The sequence below is a fragment of the Grampus griseus genome, assembly GCF_964374135.1.
Source record: "Grampus griseus genome assembly, chromosome: 1".
Classification (NCBI taxonomy): domain Eukaryota; kingdom Metazoa; phylum Chordata; class Mammalia; order Artiodactyla; family Delphinidae; genus Grampus; species Grampus griseus.
The window spans coordinates 165,439,285-165,459,374 of NC_139017.1; the positions used below are offsets into that span (position 1 = coordinate 165,439,285).

The following is a 20,090-nucleotide window of genomic DNA, read 5'->3' on the forward strand; positions in this document are numbered from 1 at the left end:
GACCCAACACAGCCAAAAATAAATAAATAAATAAAATTAAAAAAAAAAAGAATGAAAATAAGAATGACAGGTACATTGTGGAAAACTGTGCCTGGTGCTTTCCACACTGTCTTATATAATTTTAAACCGAACACCACAAGGACTGTATTAATATGCTCATTTTACAGATGAGGAGAATGAGGCTCAAAGAGAGCTAGTACGGGCCAGAACACGGGTATATAATCCCAGCGTTTTCTGGCATCAGAACCTGAGCTCCACAAACATGTGTGGGCTCTGACCTCAAGGAAGTAAGGAAGTGCTAAGAAACAAAGGGGAGGTCAGTTTGACACAAGTTAAAATGTGTTCATGCCCACATGAGAGTTAACACAATGCCATGGGTATTAAGAGTAGGGAGGGCTTCCCTGGTGGCGCAGTGGTTGAGAGTCTGCCTGCCGATGTAGGGGACACGGGTTCGTGCCTTGGCCCGGGAAGATCCCACATGCCGCGGAGCGGCTGGGCTCGTGAGCCATGGCCACTGAGCCTGCGCGTCCGGAGGCTGTGCTCCGCAGCGGCAGAGGCCACAACAGTGAGAGGCCCGCGTACCGCAAAAAAAAAAAAAAAAAAAAAAAAAGAGTAGGGAGAGTAGGGAGAGTCAGCTTCTGGCTGGGAGAAACTAGGAAGAGTTGTAAACTGAGAAGAGACAGCAAGGGAAGAGCATGAGCAATGCGCAGATGTGGGAAAGCAGTGGGTGTGCTGGGGGAAGTTTGGATAAACTTTGTGTGTGTGTGTGTGTGTGTGTGTGTGTGTGTGTGTGTGTGTGTGTGTGTAAAGGTAGGAAGAGATCACACCAGGCCAGGCATTTGGCCTTTATTCCATAGGCAATAAGGAGCTTACACAAGAGATATCTCAAGAGACCAGCTATGCTGCTGCAGTCAAAGAGGAAGCAGCCCTCAGTGCATCTGGGTCTGGGCTTGTGAATGCAACCCTGTGTCAGTATGTGGGAGGGCATCTGAGGGGAGAGTGTCTAGAGCTGTGTTCTGTACCATGCTGGATCTGGGTCTTAGCCTGTCTTCAAAGGACCCCTCTCCCTTCTCTGGGCTCTAGGTACCTTGCACATAGTAGGTCCACAGGAAAATGTCATAGAATTATTGGTGGGCCCTTTGAAATCATCTGGTCATTGCCCCTTCCCATTTTAAAGAAGGCAAAAGGAGGGAACATAGATGGCAAAGGACTTATCTAGGATCACACATGGAATTAATAGCAGAGCTGGGGACTGGAACCCATGCCTCCTGAGTTCAAGCTGAGTTCCTTTTCCACACTTTGCTGAGTAATAGAAATAGTATTTTTTGAGAGATTACTCCATACTAGACCTTGGGCTAAATACCTTTACATGGATTATCTCATTTAATCCCACAATCCCCGGAGGGTGCCCCTTTTGAAAGCAGGACGTCTTGTCTTCCATTTCGATTTTCCACCGCGCGTAGCACAGGACCTGGGCACCTAGCTAGACAGGCGATAGAAACTTGGAAAAGTCCAAGTCCCGGGAAGGGGGAGAAGACAAAGGGGGAGGGACCGTCTATCAGCTCCGCCCCCACAAAGACCCCGCCTTCCAGGACGCTGACGTCACCTTCTGGCTCCGCCCCTCATTGTCAGTCTTGGGAGCCGGAGGAGGCGCCGGCCGCCGGGAGCCGAGCGCCGGAGCCCTTGGCGGGCGGGAGCGCGGGCCGTAGCCACCGAGGTGAGGAGTCTGTGGGAAGGTGGCGGGAGCGCGGCGCGGGAGGCCGGGCGGGCGGGCGGAGAGAGGAGGGCGCCCGAAGGAGGAGGCCTGCCCCGCCAAGGGGTCGGGGCACCCAGTGGTGACCGGGCAGAACCGGCGGGCGCACCCCGGCGAGGGCTGGGGGGTTGTGGAGTTGAGGTGGGGGTAGAGTTTGAGCGGAATTTCGGAGAAGGAGCTCGGAAAGGGAGATCTGTGGAGAGAGACCTTGAGAATTCTTTTGGAGTTGGAGATTTTTCCTTTGAAGGGGGAGGGAAGGTTTTGAGAGACTTCTTGGTGGGAGCGAGAACCTGAGGAGAAATGTTAGGGGCCAAGAGCTGAGCAGAGGAGAGTTTTAGGGTCGAGTTTGGGAGTTGGGGGGTGGGGAGGCGCGCGGGGCCCGGTGGGGGCGGGGAGCGGTGCGGCCGGGCGGGGGGCCGGGACGCCGGGGAGGGGGCTGCGCGGGGCCCGTGGGCACCCGGGGAGGAAGGAAGTGATCTTACAGGAAGAGCCCGGGAGCTCCCGAGGAGGAGGAGGAGGAGAGGTGGAGAAGGAGGAGGAGGAGGGAGGTTTGGGAGCGCTCAGGCTGGCGTGCGGGCCGGGCTGCGGGGCCCGGTGGCGGGGACGCGGGATGGGCGAGGAGGGGGTCCCGCCGCGGCCGCCGCAGCTGTCCGCCCGCAGCGCCAGCCCGTGTCCCGGCCGATGCTGGTCTCGCAGCCAGACCGCTGGGCCGGGAAGGAATTCGAGGCATTCGCTTTGTTTAAGTTGCCAGTAGACAGTCCTTAGGACTAATTAATGGTGGAATCTGCTGGGGGACGCGGGCGAGCCGGGCCGGGGCCGCCCCCGCCCGCAGCCGCGGTGAACTTTCCGCAGCGCGAGCGGCCCGCCTCCCTGCGCGCCCCCACCCTTGCCCGGGCGGGGAAAGAGCCATGGCTTCCCGGAGCGCTGGAATGAAGTGCGGTTTCTGGGGCCGGTGGCCTCGGGCTGCGAGGGCTGCTGAAGGGAACCCGGCGTCCCGGAGCGGCCGGGCTGGGGGTTCGGAGCCCGCTGTAGAGCTCCCTGGGGTGCCTGCGGTTTCTGTTAATAACCTTGGAGGAGGCTCTGCGAGCCGAGAAAGACCATCTTGCTTTGGAGCATCTGTTTCTTCGTCGCGTCAGTCCCTTTCCTAACACTGCAGAGCTTGTTGTGGCTTGTTTCGGAAATGCCGAGACCAGTGCTCACACTTGAGGGTGGGAGAGGGGAAGAGAATAGGCAGCCCCCACTTCAAAAAAAAAAAAAAAAATCCCTGCAGTGTGATCTCCGTAAAGCCCGAGAGACTGCAGATTCTCCGTCGCACCTTCACTGACTTGGATGACCTTGGGAAAGGAATTGTGCTTCTAGTGTTTAATTTGTCCATTAAGGAGAAAATACTCTCTGGACCTGCCTGCCTTTTTGGGGGTATTTTGAGAGGTGGGGTTTGTTCAGGGCGTTTTACGGACTGCTGCAGTTCTGGCCTAAGGAGTTGGACTGGTGTCAGAGCCTGGGGAATTCAGATCACCTATTAAGATTTTACTACCTAAGGTTAGGGAGGGAGGTGTTTGGATTTTAGGGGGATGTTTCCCTTCGGAGAATCTGTACGGTGTGTTCCAGACGGCTTTCTGTTACTTTGCGTGCAGCTTTGGCGGCGTTCATGTGGTTAAATTGAATAACCCCCATAGAAAAAAATTCTTTTCTTGTTAGAAATAATTGTTTTGCTCAGAATTCCCCTTGGGGCAGATGAAGGTTTTGCTCAATTTACTCAGAAGAATTTTCCAGGTTTCTAAAATTAAATCACTTCTAAACATAGTAACTGAAGTTTGAAAAACTGGAAACGGTGGGATGGGAAGGGAGTTGATCTAGAGTGATGAACAAGGAGCAAATACAGGTTCATTGTTGTCCTGTGATTACTAATAGGGATTGTGAATTAGCCTTGATTAATAGATATTTTCTTACTCTTAAATAATTTAAGACCAAGAAAGGGAACTAATATTGTTGAGTTGCCTACTCTGTGCCCAGTAATTGTGCTACATGGTATAGATCTCATATAGTCTTCACAACAATGCTGTGAGGTGGTAGTTGGCATCCCTGTTTCACAGATGAGCAAACTGAGGGTGACTTTCCTAAGTGTATGCATACAACTAGTAAGAAGTGGAGCTGGAATTCAAACCGAAGTCTGTTTCTAAGATCCACTCTGCATATTGGGTTGGGAGCCAGGAGGCCTAGTTTCCAGGCCTTTGACTCAGCCACTGGGTCACTATGGTTGCTAAAAATGAGTCAATTAAGTCTGTTCCCCAATAATACTACCTTTTCTTCCAGCAATGTTATCAGTAAGCTTTTGAGATATTCTAATTTTTTTGATAGAAAGACAAACATATAAGGCTGTGGTAGAGGTATGTTCTGTATGCTTAGGTGCTTAATTTTTTTCTTATGATGGAAGCATTTGTATTACAATAAAGAGCATAGAATTCATTTATGTAATGGAAGATGACGGATAGCTAATTGTCCTTCTGCTGTAGAGGGCATCATTAAGGAGACATTCATAATCAGAAATGGAACCATTTTTCATGGAACATGGCTTTTTGGGACAGTGTTAGTTTATGAGTAGAGCACACACATTTCATACAGGTAGGACCCAAGTAGTCAAGCTGAAAGATTTGGTATAAACTTTGATGCACATGATAGATGCTCAGTAAATATTGCTGGATGAATGAATGCATGCATTCTCTTTAAAAAAATCAGCTTTATTGAGGTATAATTTACATACGATAAGATTCACCAACCTGAAGTGTACAGTTTAATGAGGTTTGACAAATGCATACAGTTATGTGATCACCACAACTGCCCTCATTTGTTTAAACTGTGTGTTATCTCTTAGGTGTTGGTTAGCAGAGTGATCGTTGGGAATGCTGTGAAGTTTCTATGTTCAGAATCAATACTGGTGAGATCAGAGTGAATACTAGAGAGTCAGTGTGCCAACTTTGTAGGAAACAGGGAAACCTTAGGTATCTAATGGTGAGGTGCATGAGAAGAGTAAGAGAGGTAGAGATGAGGACACTTGTCAGATCAGCAGAAAGATAAATTCGTGAGGAACCGGGTTTTCATTACTTTTTAGGATAGGGGATACACTGTGGGGAAAATAAAAAATTACCCAAAGATTTATTAACAACTTGAATTTCTACTTTTGTTTCTTTTTTGAAATAGTAGCTCTTGTAATATAAAACTTAACATCTTTGGAGCTTCCCTGGTGGCGCAGTGGTTGAGAGTCCGCCTGCCGATGCAGGGGACGTGGGTTCGTGCCCTGGTCCGGGAGGATCCCACATGCCGCGGAGCGGCTGGGCCCGTGAGCCTTGGCCGCTGAGCATGCGCGTCTGGAGCCTGTGCTCCGCAACGGGAGAGGCCACAACAGTGAGAGGCCCGCGTACCGCAAAAAAACAAAAAAAAAACTTAACATCTTTGGCTATACTTAAGAAGTGCTTTACACAATATGGTTGTTCAAATAATTCTTAAGGGTGGGGATGCTATAAAATGATTAAAGGCTTTGCCCTTCCACCTGTGACAGAATATCCTTAGTGTTAATCTCTAACTTGTTTTAGCTAATATTCCACAAAGGGAATACATTAGGTAGGAATTGTGTCTTGCTGGGAAAACATAGATTATTTTTTCCTTCTCATAATTTCTGAAGTCACTGAACCTGTCCCATTCTGCTTCAGCTCAAGTCCCTGTCTTAGAAAATGCTTGAAACTACTGTATCTGACCTGCTAGAAGAAGCCCTAGTTTTATCTTTGACTCCTTGTTTTTCTTTTTTTTTTTTTCTTTTTTTTTCGCCGTGCCACGCGGCATGCAGGATCTTAGTTCCCCCATCAGGGACCAAAACCTGTGCCCCCTGCAATAGAAGCTCAGAGTCTTAACCACTGGACTGCCAGGGAAGTCCCTATCTCGTTTTTCTTTATTCATTCTATTTTTATTGTTGACTCTTAGATAATCCTCTTCTCCCACTTATGAATCTTGAGAATGGAAACCCATCAACCATTGGCCCTCCATATACCATTAGGAAATGATAATTAAATTAAAATACCAGTCTACCAATTCAACATTTTGGGTGGTGATAGAGAGAAAATAACAACTATGAGGTAGTCATTATCCTCTTTATACATGAGGGAGCTGGGCTCAGAGCAGTTACTGTTGGAGCTATGAGGGGCAGACCAGCTCAGATGTGATTGATGCTCAAGTTTAGGATCTTTGTGTTTCATTACACTGCTGTATTGGAGTTGGGGTGGCAAGGGAAGAGCTTGAAAATACCATATTAAAATATAAGCTAAAAGATAACGAGCATGGCTCACCTTTTTAGGCATTGCTGTTTTCATCTATTCCTTTTTTAATTTCTAGAGATGCCGTCTCACATTCAAAGGAATTTATAGCTCATCCTTTATTGTATAACTCCCTTTCTAGACCCAGCATTTATTCTTTATAAACATGGTACTTTATATTCACTGGCTGCTTGACTTATTTTATGAAAAATATCCTCCTGTTTTCTATGGATCTGAAAGCTTCCACCAGGTTAATATGTCAATCAAGTCCTTCCATATTTGCATGTGCTCCTCTGTTCCCATTTTATCTGGACAGACTAATATTTTTAAAACATATGTTACTAAAAACTTGCAGAAAATTTAAAAAATTATTACAACTTTTAATTGAAGTATATAATATTTATATGTAGAAAAGTACACATAAGTGTACAACTTGATGATTTTTTTCACAAACTGAATATACGCATGTAACCAGCACCCAGATCAAGAAACAGCATTGCCAGGACCTAGAAGCCCCTGTTGAGTTCCCTTCGGGTTCTCGCTGCCTTTCCAGTCACCCAGGGTAATCACCATCCTGACTTCTAACAGCATAGATCAGTTTTTGTACTTTTGTAAAAATGTTTGTAAAACATTTTTACAAAAGTACAAAACATTGTAAAAACAATGTTTTTACAAACAATTTTTGTACTTTGTACTTTTGTAAAAATGGAATCATACAGTATATACTCTTGGGTCTGGCTCCTTTTATTCAACAGTATGTGAGTACGCAGAAACTTTTAATGGTTTTCTTTGGGGCTTGGAATAAAATTAAACTCTATCTTGGCCTATAATGCCTTGTATAACCTGGCCCGTATGTACCAATGTCATCTTATGTTAGTTTCACATAAGATTATGTGCTTCATTCACCCTACCTGCTTATTTATTTTTAAACACAAGTCCTTTCCTACCTCAGGGCCTTTGTACATGTGGCGCTCTCTTTCTTGAATACTCTCTCCCCTGCTCTTTGGCTTCCTCCTTCAAGCTTCAGCTTATGATTCAGAGATACTTTCCCTCATCACTTTTTTTTTTTTTAAATAAATTTATTTATTTATTTTTGGCCGCATTGGGTCTTCGTTGCTGAGCGTAGGCTTTCTCTAGTTGCTACTCTTTGTTGTGGTGCGTGGGCTTCTCATTGCGGTGGCTTCTCTTGTTGTGGAGCACGGGCTCTAGGCGCGCAGGCTTCAGTAGTTGTGGCACGTGGGCGCAGTAGTTGTGGTGCATGGGCTTAGTTGCTCTAGCGGCATGTGGGATCTTCCCAGACCAGGGATCGAACCCATGTCCCCTGCATTGGCAGGCGGATTCTTAACCACTGCGCCACCAGGGAAGTCCCTTTCCCTCATCATTTTATCTAGCTAATCCTTTCCTCTTATTCCCTATTACTGGCATCTGTTAACTCCCTTTATAACCCCTATTACAATTATAATGATATATCTGCTTGCCTGATTATTATCTGTCTTCCCAACTAGACTTCATGGGAACAGGGAACTCATCTGCTTTGTTCACCAGTGTATACCTAGTACCTAACACAGTGAGTGACATGTAGTAGGTATTTAATAAATGTTTAACGACCACATTCCCAATTCAGCACCTTTATTTCCATTATCTTCTGTCCTTTTCTTCTCTTATGCTGTTTAATTATTTCATTTTTTCCATCCTTCAAGACTCAGCTCAATTCCCCATCTTTGAAGTCTGTCCTGACTTTGCAATAGTAAGTCTCTCTTCTCTAAAATTTTGTGACATTTATTGCCGATACGCCTCATGTTCTTGGTTAAGTCACACTAGCATGTATCTTATGTCCTTAGTTGGGTCAGAAGCTTCTCACTTTCTCAAAAATTTTGCGGCTTGTTACGCTAGTGCCCCTCATGTTCTTGATTAACTTTATTAACTTGTATCTTAATTACCTAATTTTATCAGAAGCTTTTGGATTAGAAGCTAAGTTTGTCTTGGCTGGTACTCCCCTCAGTTACTTTCACTGAACTTTGCACATAGTAGGCTCTCGGTACAGTTTTAGATGATTGATCATAATGATGCTTATGTAAGTAATAATTTAATTTCTCAGGCTTATTAACATTTTAATTAGAATTCTGCTTAGTGTTTTCTCTAATCAAAAGGCTGAGAGTGCCCCAACTGCTTCAGGTGCTTAGGGTGTGAAAGTACAGGAGTCTAGACCTGCTGCAGATACTTCTGGAATCTGTCACTGGAAAAGAACTATGCACAGTTTCTTCTTGGAATGACGCTTAATCAAATGTTTGTCTAATGCTCTCAGATTGGAGCTATTAACTGAAATGAGATACTAGGTACTACCTCATTTGAATTACTCTGTTGAGTAACATTTTATTTTGATATCAACAATGAAAAATTTAAGCCAGTTAAATCTGCTTCAAGCTACCTTCTCTGACTTGCCAATAAGCTCTCTCAGTAGTTATTTTTTCTCTTTTATTAATGGTAGAAGAATGTATGTACTAATTTCGTATGTACTTACTTTGAGCCAGTTTAAGTGCAAATTTGAATTAGTAGTAACTGGGTGGTTTAACTTAGTATACATGTAACACAATTGAGTGATAAATGTAAACCCATTTTTTAAGAGATGCGTACTGTGTATTTTAAGTTTCTTTTTTTTGGCCATGTGGATTGTGGGATCTTAGTTCCCCGACCAGGGATCACACCCGCGTCCCCTGCATTGGAAGGCGGATTCTTTACCACTGGACCTCCAGGGAAGTTCCATGACTGCTTTTTAAAAACAAATATTAGAAGTTTACAAAATGAGTAGTTGTATATTTATTTTAGTGAGATTTCCAAACTGAAATATTTGGTATACTACTTTTGAACTTGTCTGTAGAGCGTATTTCATGTTCTTAATCCTGATAAGTGTTCATTTGGGGGGAGTTATATTTAACTTTTGGAGATAAGTCTGTGAATGAAGTGAGTAATCAACATTGTTTTTGGTCATAAATGAGATGTAATTCTAAAAGGTGGAGACTAGGATTTTTTTGTGTATGAGGCTTGTCTTTGAGACTCTTACAAATGGAGTTTCAAAAAGGTTTTGAGCCTTGGTGGCATTGTTGAAAGTGAGTCTTGCTTCCCAAGATGACTTGAATAACAGCACTCATTTTGAACCTCTATAAATAAAAATAATTGCTTGACTATAACTTGTTTAACTTGTATTATGATTGAATTGAAATTCTCTCTAATAAAGCATTATCTTGTATTAATATCAACATAGTTTTATTTGTAGCCTTTTAAAAATTCGTCCTTTTTTTTGGTCTAAAAAAGAAAGTTTTTAAAAAGGGGGAGAAAGGAACATTTTTAGTTTGCTGAGAGGCACATCTGTATGGGAACAGATTTGAAGTTAATTACAGTTAAAAGGTATTTTCCTTTCCCACTTACCAAGGCATTATTTGTATAGGTTTTCTGCAGAGGCTAAAGAGTTTAGATAGAAAAATGACAGTATTTTCCTGTTTCTAAGTGTAAAATCTCTGCTTTTATCCAGTTTCAAGCATTTAACTGGAAAAGTTAAATTCCAGTAGTAGTAGAAGTAATTTTTTGGCTCTTTAAATCCTGAAACAGCTTTATCATAAATGTGCTGTCTTTCTAATTACCTGGGGTAATTTATCTGGTTTAGGCCATCTGAGTGATTTATATCTAACATCAGTGAATAAACAGTTCATTTAAGTCTTATATCAGTTCTTGAAAATTCTTGTAAGGATTCTTTCTTATTGAGGACTAATAATAAAACCTAACATTTATTGACTACGTGCCAGCCACTGTACTTAAGTGCTTTTTATGTCTATTTAATCTTTCTCTTAACAACCTTTTGGGGTAGATACTGTTAATTATCCCCATTTAACAGATGAAAAATCCTTAAGATATGAGCTCAGTTTGCCCACAGTCAACACAATTGGTGATTGCCAAGCTAGGACTTGACTCTGAGCTTGTTCTTGAAAATTACATTGCTCGAACCAGAACACAAAATGATTTTATGAACTGTGTGCATTTAAGGTCATTATTCCTTGAGTAAATGAGGTCAACATTGGCTTATGTTTCTTAGGATAGAAAGAATACCATTTTTAGGTCATGATAAATTTAAAGATATAGTAAATGTCTTTAAAATGGAATACTGTTACAGAATACACAGAAGCTGGTTGAGCATAGAAGATATTACAAATGTAGTTACGCTGTTTGTGTAACAAAGTAATGGTCCCTGGTAGGTTTATATCAGGAATACCAGTTTTAATGCATTTTGCCACAGCTGTACTGGAGTGCAATATGAGATAGTCTTAATATAATTTGATAAAATTATATACTTCCCAACATAAGCTAAATTTTTTTTTTGGTAGGAACCTTGAGGACTGGCGATTATGTTAGACTTTTGTTTTAAGACTAGATCCCAAGACAGTTTGAAAGAGACTAGCAGGATCTTAAAGTAGCATGATGGAAAACTAGGTGGGTGGGTAGTGAGGCAGTTAATGGAACAGGGAGAAATAATAAGGTAACTGAGGGATAAAATTTCAGATCATAAAGAGAGGCAAGAGGAGTGGGATTTGAGCAGAAATATTAGAAGGTAGTGGTTGTTCACTAAATAGGTACAATCCACAGGAGTGCAGAGAATCTTTAGGGAAGAGGAGTGGAGAGGAGACGAACACAGATTTTAGTTACATTTTTGGTCAGTTTCACATCAAATTTAAAAGCCAGGAATTTGGGGACTTCCCTGGTGGCCCAGTGGTTAAGAGTCCGCCTGCTAATGTAGGGGACACAGGTTTGATCCCTGGTGGGGGAAGATCCCACATGCCGTGGGGCGACTAAGCCCATGCACCACAACTACTGAGCCTGCACTCTAGAGCCTGCAAGCCACAACTAGTGAGCCCACGTGCCGCAACTACTGAAGCCCGCGTGCCCTAGAGCCTGTGTGCCGCAACTACTGAGCCTGCGCGTCTGGAGCCTGTGCTCCGCAACGGGAGAGGCTGCGATGGTGAGAGGCCCGCGCACCGCAGTGAAGAGTGGCCCCCGCTTGCCGCAACTGGAGAAAGCCCTCGCACAGAAACGAAGACCCAACACAGCAAAAATAAATAAATAAATTAATAAACACCTACCCCCAACATCTTCTAAAAAACAAAGCAGGAATTTTGTTAATTTTTTTCAGTTTACAGTACTTGTTATATATTTGATCCAGGCCTAATTAATGTGGAGAAAAGAAAAAGGCAAAAGAAGTGCAGTATATAGCCCTTGTTCTTAAAGAATTTAAAATTCTCAATGGGGAGACAGTACCTAGTTTTTAAAATAGTTCCATAACAGTCTTGGGCCATATATAAATGCCAAAATGGGGGATGTAGACTTGTGGTTCCAGAGCTTGGGTTTCATAAAACCAGTCATATTTCAAAAGAGGTTTTTGTTTTCCAAGTAAGGACATGAAAACGAAAAACAGTCTTTTCATCTAATACCACCATTTTGTAAAAGATGGAACATTTTATTTATTTTTATTTTTTTTAAATTGGGATATATTTGTTTCACAATGTTGTGTTAGTTTCTACCGTACAGCAAAGTGGAGTTCCCTGTGGTATACAGCAGGTTCTCAAGAGCTATCTATTTTATACATATTAATTAGTGTATGTATGTCAATCCTAATCTCCCAGTTCATCCCACCCCCCCTTTCCCCCTTTGGTGTCCATACGTTTGTTCTCTACGTCTTTGTCTCTATTTCTGCCTTGCAACAGGTTCACGTGTACCATTTTTCTAGATTCCACATATATGTGTTAACATACGATGCTTGTTTTTCTCTTCCTGACTTACTTCACTCTGTATGACAGTCTCTAGGTCCATCCATGTCTCTACAAATGACCCAGTTTCATTCCTTTTTATGGCTGAGTAATATTCCATTGTTTATATGTACCACATCTTCTTTATCCATTCGCCTGTTGATGAACACCTAGGTTGCTTCCGTGACCTGGCTGTTGTAAATAGTGCTACAATGAACATTGGGGTGCATGTGTCTTTTTGAATTATGGTTTTCTCAGGGTATATGCCCAGCAGTGGGATTGCTGAGTCATATGGTAATTCTATTTTTAGTTTTTTTTTTTTTTGCGGTAAGCGGGCCTCTCACTGTTGTGGCCTCTCCCGTTGCGGAGCACAGGCTCCGGACGCGCAGGCTCAGCGGCCATGGCTCACGGGCCCAGTCGCTCCGTGGCGTGTGGGATCCTCCCGGACCGGTGCACGAACCCATGTCCCCTGCATCAGTAGGCAGACTCTCAACCACTGCGCCACCAGGGAAGCCCCTATTTTTAGTTTTTTAAGGAACCTCTATACTGTTCTCCATAGTGGCTCTATCAATTTACATTCCCACCAACAGTGCAAGAGGGTTAAAGATGGAACATTTTAAAACAGAGAAACGAAAGGGCATCATCTCAGATGAAAGGAGTTTTTTATACTGAATAATTCAGCCTTATGAAAAGTTCACTTAAGTTTTTTTTTGTGTGTGTGAAAATGCCATTGAATCTATGGTACAGTGGTGACTGCTCTAGGAGGTCTGTTGTTATGCTGTTAATTTATGTCAAAATGACAGATCATAGTTTACTGAGATTAGTCTGGGCTGAAGTGACCTGTGAGGGCTTCATGGAGGCAGTTAGACTAGAGTTTACAGTGATGGATGGATAGGATTTGAATAGGTAGAAAGGAAGGGGATAGTTTTCCAGGCCCGGGCAGAGCAAGAGAAAAGATACTGAGATTGGAACAAACTTGTATTATTGATTGGACCTGAGAATACTTGTCTGATCCTATAATAGAGTTAGATTATGGACTAGGAGGAGATAAGATCAGTGAGGTAATGCTCAGTCAGATTATGAACAGTCTTGAAAGTTATACAGAGGAATTTGGACTTGATCTTGCCAACATTTGGGAATCATTGAAGGATTATAAATAGGGACATGACTTGATAAACTTGGAACTTGTAGAGTGATTAATCAGGAGATATTATGTAGATTATTAGAAAGGAGGCCAGTTGACAAAGCAATAAAGAGGCATGGACATGTATACACTACCAAACGTAAGGTAGATAGCTAGTGGGAAGCAGCCGCATAGCACAGGGAGATCAGCTCGGTGCTGTGTGACCGCCTGGAGGGGTGGGATAGGGAGGGTGGGAGGGAGGGTGACGCAAGCGGGAAGAGATATGGGAACATATGTATATATATAACTGATTCATTTTGTTGTGAAGCTGAAACTAACATACCATTGTAAAGCAATTATGCTCCAATAAAGATGTTTAAAAAAAAAAAAAAAAAAAGAATTGTCATAGAGGGGGCTTCCTTGGTGGCGCAGTGGTTAAGAATCCTCCTGCCAATGCAGTGGACATGAGTTCGAGCCCTGGTCCGGGAAGATAACACATGCCGCGGAGCAGCTAAGCCCGTGCGCCACAACTACAGAGCCTGTACTCTAGAGCCTGTGAGCCACAACTACTGGGCCCGCGTGCTGCAACTACTGAAGCCTGCGCGCCTAGAGCCTGTGCTCCGCAACAAGAGAAGCCACCACAGTGAGAAGCCTGCACACCACGACGAAGCATAGCCCCCGCTCGCTGCAACTAGAGAAAGCCCACGTGTAGCAATGAAAGACCCAGTGCAGCCAAAAAAAAAAAAAAAAAAGAATTGTAGAAATTCAGGTGTGAACACTATTGAGACCTGAATTTAGGGAGTAAAAAAAAGAAAAAAAGAGGGATATGTTGGAGAGAAGATTTGAAGAAGGAAGAGATAGGACTTAATGATGATGTAGAGAAAGAAAGAAATGATAACTCTAAGATTATAGGATTGGTAAAACTGAGGAGCATTTGTGATATTAGTTAACTGAAGTTGGGAAAAGGAGAAAGACATAGGCTTTTGCCTTGAATTCTCTGCTAACTACTTTACATCCATGTGTTTTTACAATTCCATTTATTTGAGATATGTTGAGAGTCTCTAATGTTGCCCTGGGATTGAATTGGAAGTTAAAAGATTTCCTCTATTTTGGAAGTAGTGCTTATTTGGAAAAAAAAAAAAGTATGTTTCAAACCACTAAGTTCTTAGTTATGGAAATTATACCCCAATAAAAAACATCATCATTAGTTAGATTATCAAGTGCAACAGAATTTTTGGAACGCTTTTTTTACTTTAGGTTTTTTAAAACAGAATTTGTCCTATGTAAATTAACAGCAGTGTAGCAATAAACTGGTTCACCTTGGATGGCTTAGTTTATAATATTAGTTAAAATAGTCTTTGAATTTCTGTTACTGCAGCATGTTTTAGTAGAATATATTACCTGCCATTTCTTTAGCATCTGCTCTGTATCAGATACCTGATGTCTGTTAACTCTTTAATCTTGACAGCTACTTCATGAAATACGTACTATTATTCCTACTTTATAGATGAGGAAACTGAAGCTCATAGGGGCTTAAGAAATATCCCTGGGGGACTGGTAGAGTTAGGACTCTAGAGTACGGTGACACAAAACTTGTGTTCTTTATACTACTCTGTGTTTGGGTTAGACCTCGTAAGAATAGGAATGAAGTGTGGGTCAGTTGAGATAATTGATTAGGCAGTAATTCAAATCAGTGAAGTGCTACCCAAATTTAACTGGTGTTATCTATCCTTTTCCATCCTGTCTGGGTAGGTGGGGGTGGGGTGGAGTCAGCTTAAAAGACCAAATAGGATCTGTAGCCCTAGTTCTAGTCAATTACATTCACTTATGTTTTGGATAATGTCTCTCTTACGCTTTTGTAGAGCTCTTAACAAATCCTTATTAAAAACAAATGTTTGATTCAGAAAACAAAAAAATCCCCAATTTTGACACAGTTCAGCTAATTGCTAATCTTGGCAAATGAAATTAAAGGAAGTTTCAGGGTCCAGCTTCTGGGAAAGTGGGACTGAAGATCATTCTACTTGAAACTGTAGTTAGTACTGGAGACTCACTGTCAATGATACTTAGCAATTTTTTGGTCTGTTCCTCTCTCTTCATTCCTCTATCATCTGCAGCCATAAAATTCTTTAGCTTACTCTTCATGTTTGCCATTGATAATTACTTCAAAGTTCTATTTTTACTATCTCCTCAACATTATAAATCTAAGCCCCATCCCTTTCCGCCTCATTCCTTTACCAGCTGCTTCTACTGGGTCTGATAGAACCTGTGCACAAATGTGAGTCGAGTCCTAGGTTTTTAATCTTTTCTCCCAATATTTCCTCCACCTCTTAACCTATAACTGAAAACAACTCTTCTCTCTAATGAATACTGTTATTTGTGTTTTTGCTGGTTGAATACTCTTTGACTCCTTGGACAGCGGGAATCAATCAGTGTACGTTTTTCTGATTCTTTTTTTTTTTTTTTTTGCGGTACGTGGGCCTCTCACTGTTGTGGCCTCTCCCGTTGAGGAGCACAGGCTCCGGACGCGCAGGCTCAGTGGCCGTGGCTCACGGACACAGCCGCTCCGCGGCGTGTGGGATCCTCCCGGACCGGGGCACGAACCCGTGTCCCCTGCGTTGGCAGGCGGACTCTCAACCACTGCGCCACCAGGGAAGCCCATGCCTTAATCTCTTAATCCCTAATCTCTCTGCAGTATTTAAGCTATTGATCATCTTCCTCCTTGAAGCTCTGTTCTTTGATTAGGAGTTAAAAATGTGTGTGTTTGGCTCCATCTAGCCTAGTAAGGCCATTTTGCCTGGAACTTGGCTTGTTGTTGGACTCTGGTGTTCATCTTGTAGCCTGTACTGACTAGCAGGGAAGGGATGGAGCAGATTGGCACTGTGCGTTTTATAGGACTCTGTACCCCTGTGGACTTCTACGAAAATAATTGATTTGACTTGCCAGTCTTCCTTTTCTTTCTCTTTTCTCTCTCCCTGATCCTTCTGTGGCTTGTGTGTAAAATGGATTCTAGTCTTGACTCTGGTTAAATACTTAACAATACCTAAAACCAAACATGTCCTTTTTAGAGCAGACTTGTGGAAAGAGTGATATGAGTTGAGTTCTTTGGTAAACTCATGTGAGATTTGAAATGCTCCAAAAAATTTGGGAAACTTTAATGAATATCAGTAAGTGACCTTAATGAGAAAAATTTTATGTCTTCTCTCTTATTTCGGTATGATTTGCACGGAAAGTTATTTCTGAAAAAACAGATCGACTTCTATCACAACAAAAATAACTAGACTGAGAATCTCAATATAATAGAATTTCTAAGTCCTACTTATTTTCAGGAGTATTTGCTATAATAACACTGAGCTGTGACAGTTGCCTGGAGTTTATTAGGATTTTGACCTGAGTTTGCCAAGACAGTTTCAGAAAGTTACAGAGATGGCTGGGAAGGCATAGCATGAGCAAATGTGGGTTAGCCTAATACAAATGCAGTAGAGCAAATTTTTGAAATGACATGATTTTTTGAGAAGGAAGCAGTACTGAGTAATGCCACTTTTTTTGTTGTTTTGTCTTGTTGTGCTGTGTTAAATGAACGTTGAAGCCTTGCATCCTGAATTTTTTTTTAATCCTTAGAAGTTTTGAGTCATTCTCTGTCCTCTGATATTTGTCACATTGTCCTGTCAGGAAATGGAATTATTCAGCCTAGAGAGATGATAAAGAGCTTTGGACTGGGTCTGGAGGTTCTAGTTGAGTCTTTGTCATTACCTAGCTATACAAATTTGAGCAAGTTACTTTACAGTTTGGACTTCAGATTTGTCAAATGAGAAAGTGGAGTAATTCATTTCTAAGAAGACACTACCATTTTAATTTGAGGGGTTTTGCAATGTGTCATTTGACATGTAAGAAATACAATGTAGCTTGTATTCTTTGTGGTAGGTATTGTCGCTGTTTTACACGAGGACACTGAGGCACAGTTAAGTAACTTGTCTGTGCTCCTATTAAAAGTGACATATTGTCTGTGACTCCAGCTCTTCTGTCCCACATAAGTGTATCTGTTACATGTTAATCTCAGAATGCGTACAAATGATGGCATATGGTGGTGGGAACAAAGTAGAATTCAAACATTTGTTGAATGTTTGACTAGGTTATTTATTGTGTTGCTTCCTTAAGCCATGTGCTGTTAATATCCTAACATAATTTTCATTACACATTACATTAGTATAGAAATATATACTCACAATTATTAACCAATATGCCTGGGTTTGAATTTCAGCTCTACCATATATTTGTGTAAACTTGGAAAGAAACTCTACCTCTTTGTGACTCAGTTTACTTATCTGAAAAATGAGGTTAATTGTATCTGCCTCATGGCGTTGTGAGAAATAAAGGAGTTCACACGAAGGATTTAGACTGACACGAAGTAAACATATAATCAGTGCTAGCTATTGTTATTATATTATGCTTTTAACTTTTCCAAGTACTTTAAATAACATTTCCTTCAAGTAACATTCCTATGAGGAAAATAAGGTCTGGAGTTAGCATATTTAGTCCCATTTTACAAAGAAGAAATCCATGAAGAAACTTGTGTAAGGATACCAGAACAAAATTAAATGGAATAAAATTTAAAAGATTATCAAACCCCAATCTGAAAGAGAAAAAAAATGGTTTGGGATGAGTGTCATAATAGTCACCTCTCTTACAGAAGGAGGACAAACCTGAGGTGTTTGGAATGAGAAGGAAAATCATACCCCGCTACTCTTTTCTTCTGGTCCTTGATTCTCTTCCTGCTGTTAGAAGGGAGCTGGGGAGGATGTTGCTGCGTCATTCCTGTGTCCTAGTCTAGCCATCTAGCAAGCTGAGAAACAGCATTTGAAGGGTATTGGATTTGCTGCGAACTGAGAAAAGAGCTTACCTTTTCTATGTTGGAAAACAAGGTAAAATGAATGGGAGACGGGAGTTACCAGCGTGAGCTGTTGCTGTCGTGTGAGTAGTTTTCACGGATTTAACTCTTGAACTGCTTCAACTTAATACCACATCCCACTCTTTTGTCCTGTGTCAGTTTCCTGCACTTGTTTAGATCTAAGTGCTTCTCTCTCTCTCTCTCTCTCTCTCTCTCTCTCTCTGTGTGTGTGTGTGTGTGTGTGTGTGTGTGTGTTTTCTTGCACAGCTTGTTATCTCTTAGCTGTCAGCACCTGATTTTGCTGCAGTATGTACTGCATGATCTCTGCATTGCTGTAACCAGATCGTGGTCAGACTTGTCCTTTCCATCTTTTTGAGGAAAAGATTTCTTTGCATCTCTCTCCCTCAGGGGTCTGCTGTAGTGTGCTGTAGCTTTGGAGGCTCTTCCCTACCCCTTGGAAAAATCTGAAGACAAAAGAATTTTTGAGAAGTCATCTTGTTTGGGGGTGTCTCTTGGCTAGGATTTCTCCTGTTAGCCTTCCCTTAGGTCTAATACATAGAAACGGTGTCTTCAGCAGATGTATATTGTGCCTGTTCATGTAAGAGACCACTATTCCTAGTCACAGGAAATGCAGAGTATAAACATTGAAGGATATTGAATTAGACTGAATAATGATTAGGGATAGATGAAGCAATATGTCTAGTAGTAGAAAACTTTAGGATCAGGCAGGCCTGGGCTTAATTCCCAGTTCTGTCTTTTATTGCCAGTGTGATCCTGGGCAAATTGCTTAAATTCCCCGAGTCTCAGTTTTCCCATCTACAGAATAGACGTACTAATAATACCTGGTTCTTAGGGTTGTTTTAAGGATTAATTGAGAGAATGAATTTATGACACTGAACAGAATGCATAGGTATAGTCCTGTGAGCTGTTACTAACCTTTCTGAAGTTGAGTTCCTTGTTAAAATTGGTATTAGTACTTAGCTCAGGTATGTTGTAAAGATTAAATGAGGATAGAAAGATATCTGGCACATAAATTTTACATGTGCAAGAAACATCTGAGGCAACTGAAATACTACAGGCAGTATTTCTTTGGAAGAAACAAATTAAAATGCTGCCCAGGTCATACCAACACCAGCACCTAGACAGTGCTACTTTAGCGGTCTATCTAGGTTACTCTTGCTGTCCTGAGCTAAATATGTGCATTTCTAATTGTATTTTGCCTTTGATTCATTGTTTTCTCAGTTTATCTCAGAGTCCAGTCCCTTCAGTTTTATACATACTCATATTCTACTCATTCTCAAAGATAAGCTTAAGTTTCACCATGAAGCTCTTTTAGATCACTCCAGAGAAATTATTTGTCCCACTTCTAAATGCCATTATGACACAGCTTGGACCGATATGTATAGCATTTTTGCTCCCATTATCTGCCTGGAGATAATCTAGTTTAGACATCTTCTATGAAACCTTTCCTGACTCCATAATAAATCATCTTCTGTACTTTGTACACCTTTTGTTATGGACGTATCACATTGTGTTATAATTGTTTACCTTTGTATACTTATAATCTTATGAATATCATAAGAACAGAGTATCTCTGAATTCCCACTTTGTAGCATATGCCTTGCTCAATAAATATTGAGACTGATGCATTAACCTTGTGTTGGTATTTTTCTTTTTCCAACCCGAGAGGGAAGGAGTGGGAAGTTCACTTTGGTGTCTCTCTGTGTGTTTTAAAACAACACAAACAAAAATATGTATTATGTAATTCACATACTGTAAGATTCACAATTTGAAGTTGTGCAATTCACTTTTTTAAAAAGTATATTTACAGGGTTTGTGCAGTCATCATCACTATCTAATTTCAGAACATTTTCATCACCCCACAAAGAAACTCCATGCCCATTAGCAGTCACTGTCCATTCTCCCCTACCTCCAGTCTCTGGCAACCATAATCTGCTTTATATCTCTATGGATTTATCTCTTCTGGACATTTCATACAAATGAAATCACACCATATGTAGACTTTTTTGTCTGGCTTCTCACTTACCACAGTGTTTTCAAGATTCATCCGTATTATGGCATGTATCAGTGCTTCATTCATTTTTAGAGCTCAATAGTATCCCATTGTATGAATATACCATATTTTGTTTATCTGTTCATCAGTTAATAGACATTTGGGTTGTTTTAATTTTTGGCTATTATGAATAAAGATTGCTGTACAAGTTTTTGTATG

The 20,090-nt window shown here is 41.5% G+C and overlaps 1 protein-coding gene across 1 annotated transcript in view; it reads right to left on the reverse strand.

Annotated features, from left to right (window-relative positions):
• Positions 1-2,313: 2,313 nt before the first annotated feature.
• The window catches only part of LOC309834507 (large ribosomal subunit protein eL43-like), a gene marked incomplete at its 3' end in the record, with an annotated part of 49,688 nt that continues 31,911 nt past the window's right edge, over positions 2,314-20,090 (reverse strand). The window contains exon 2 of the mRNA XM_082673410.1: positions 2,314-2,457. Within this exon, the coding sequence (XP_082529536.1) occupies positions 2,314-2,457 (144 nt within the window). The remainder of the gene's footprint in view (positions 2,458-20,090) is intronic.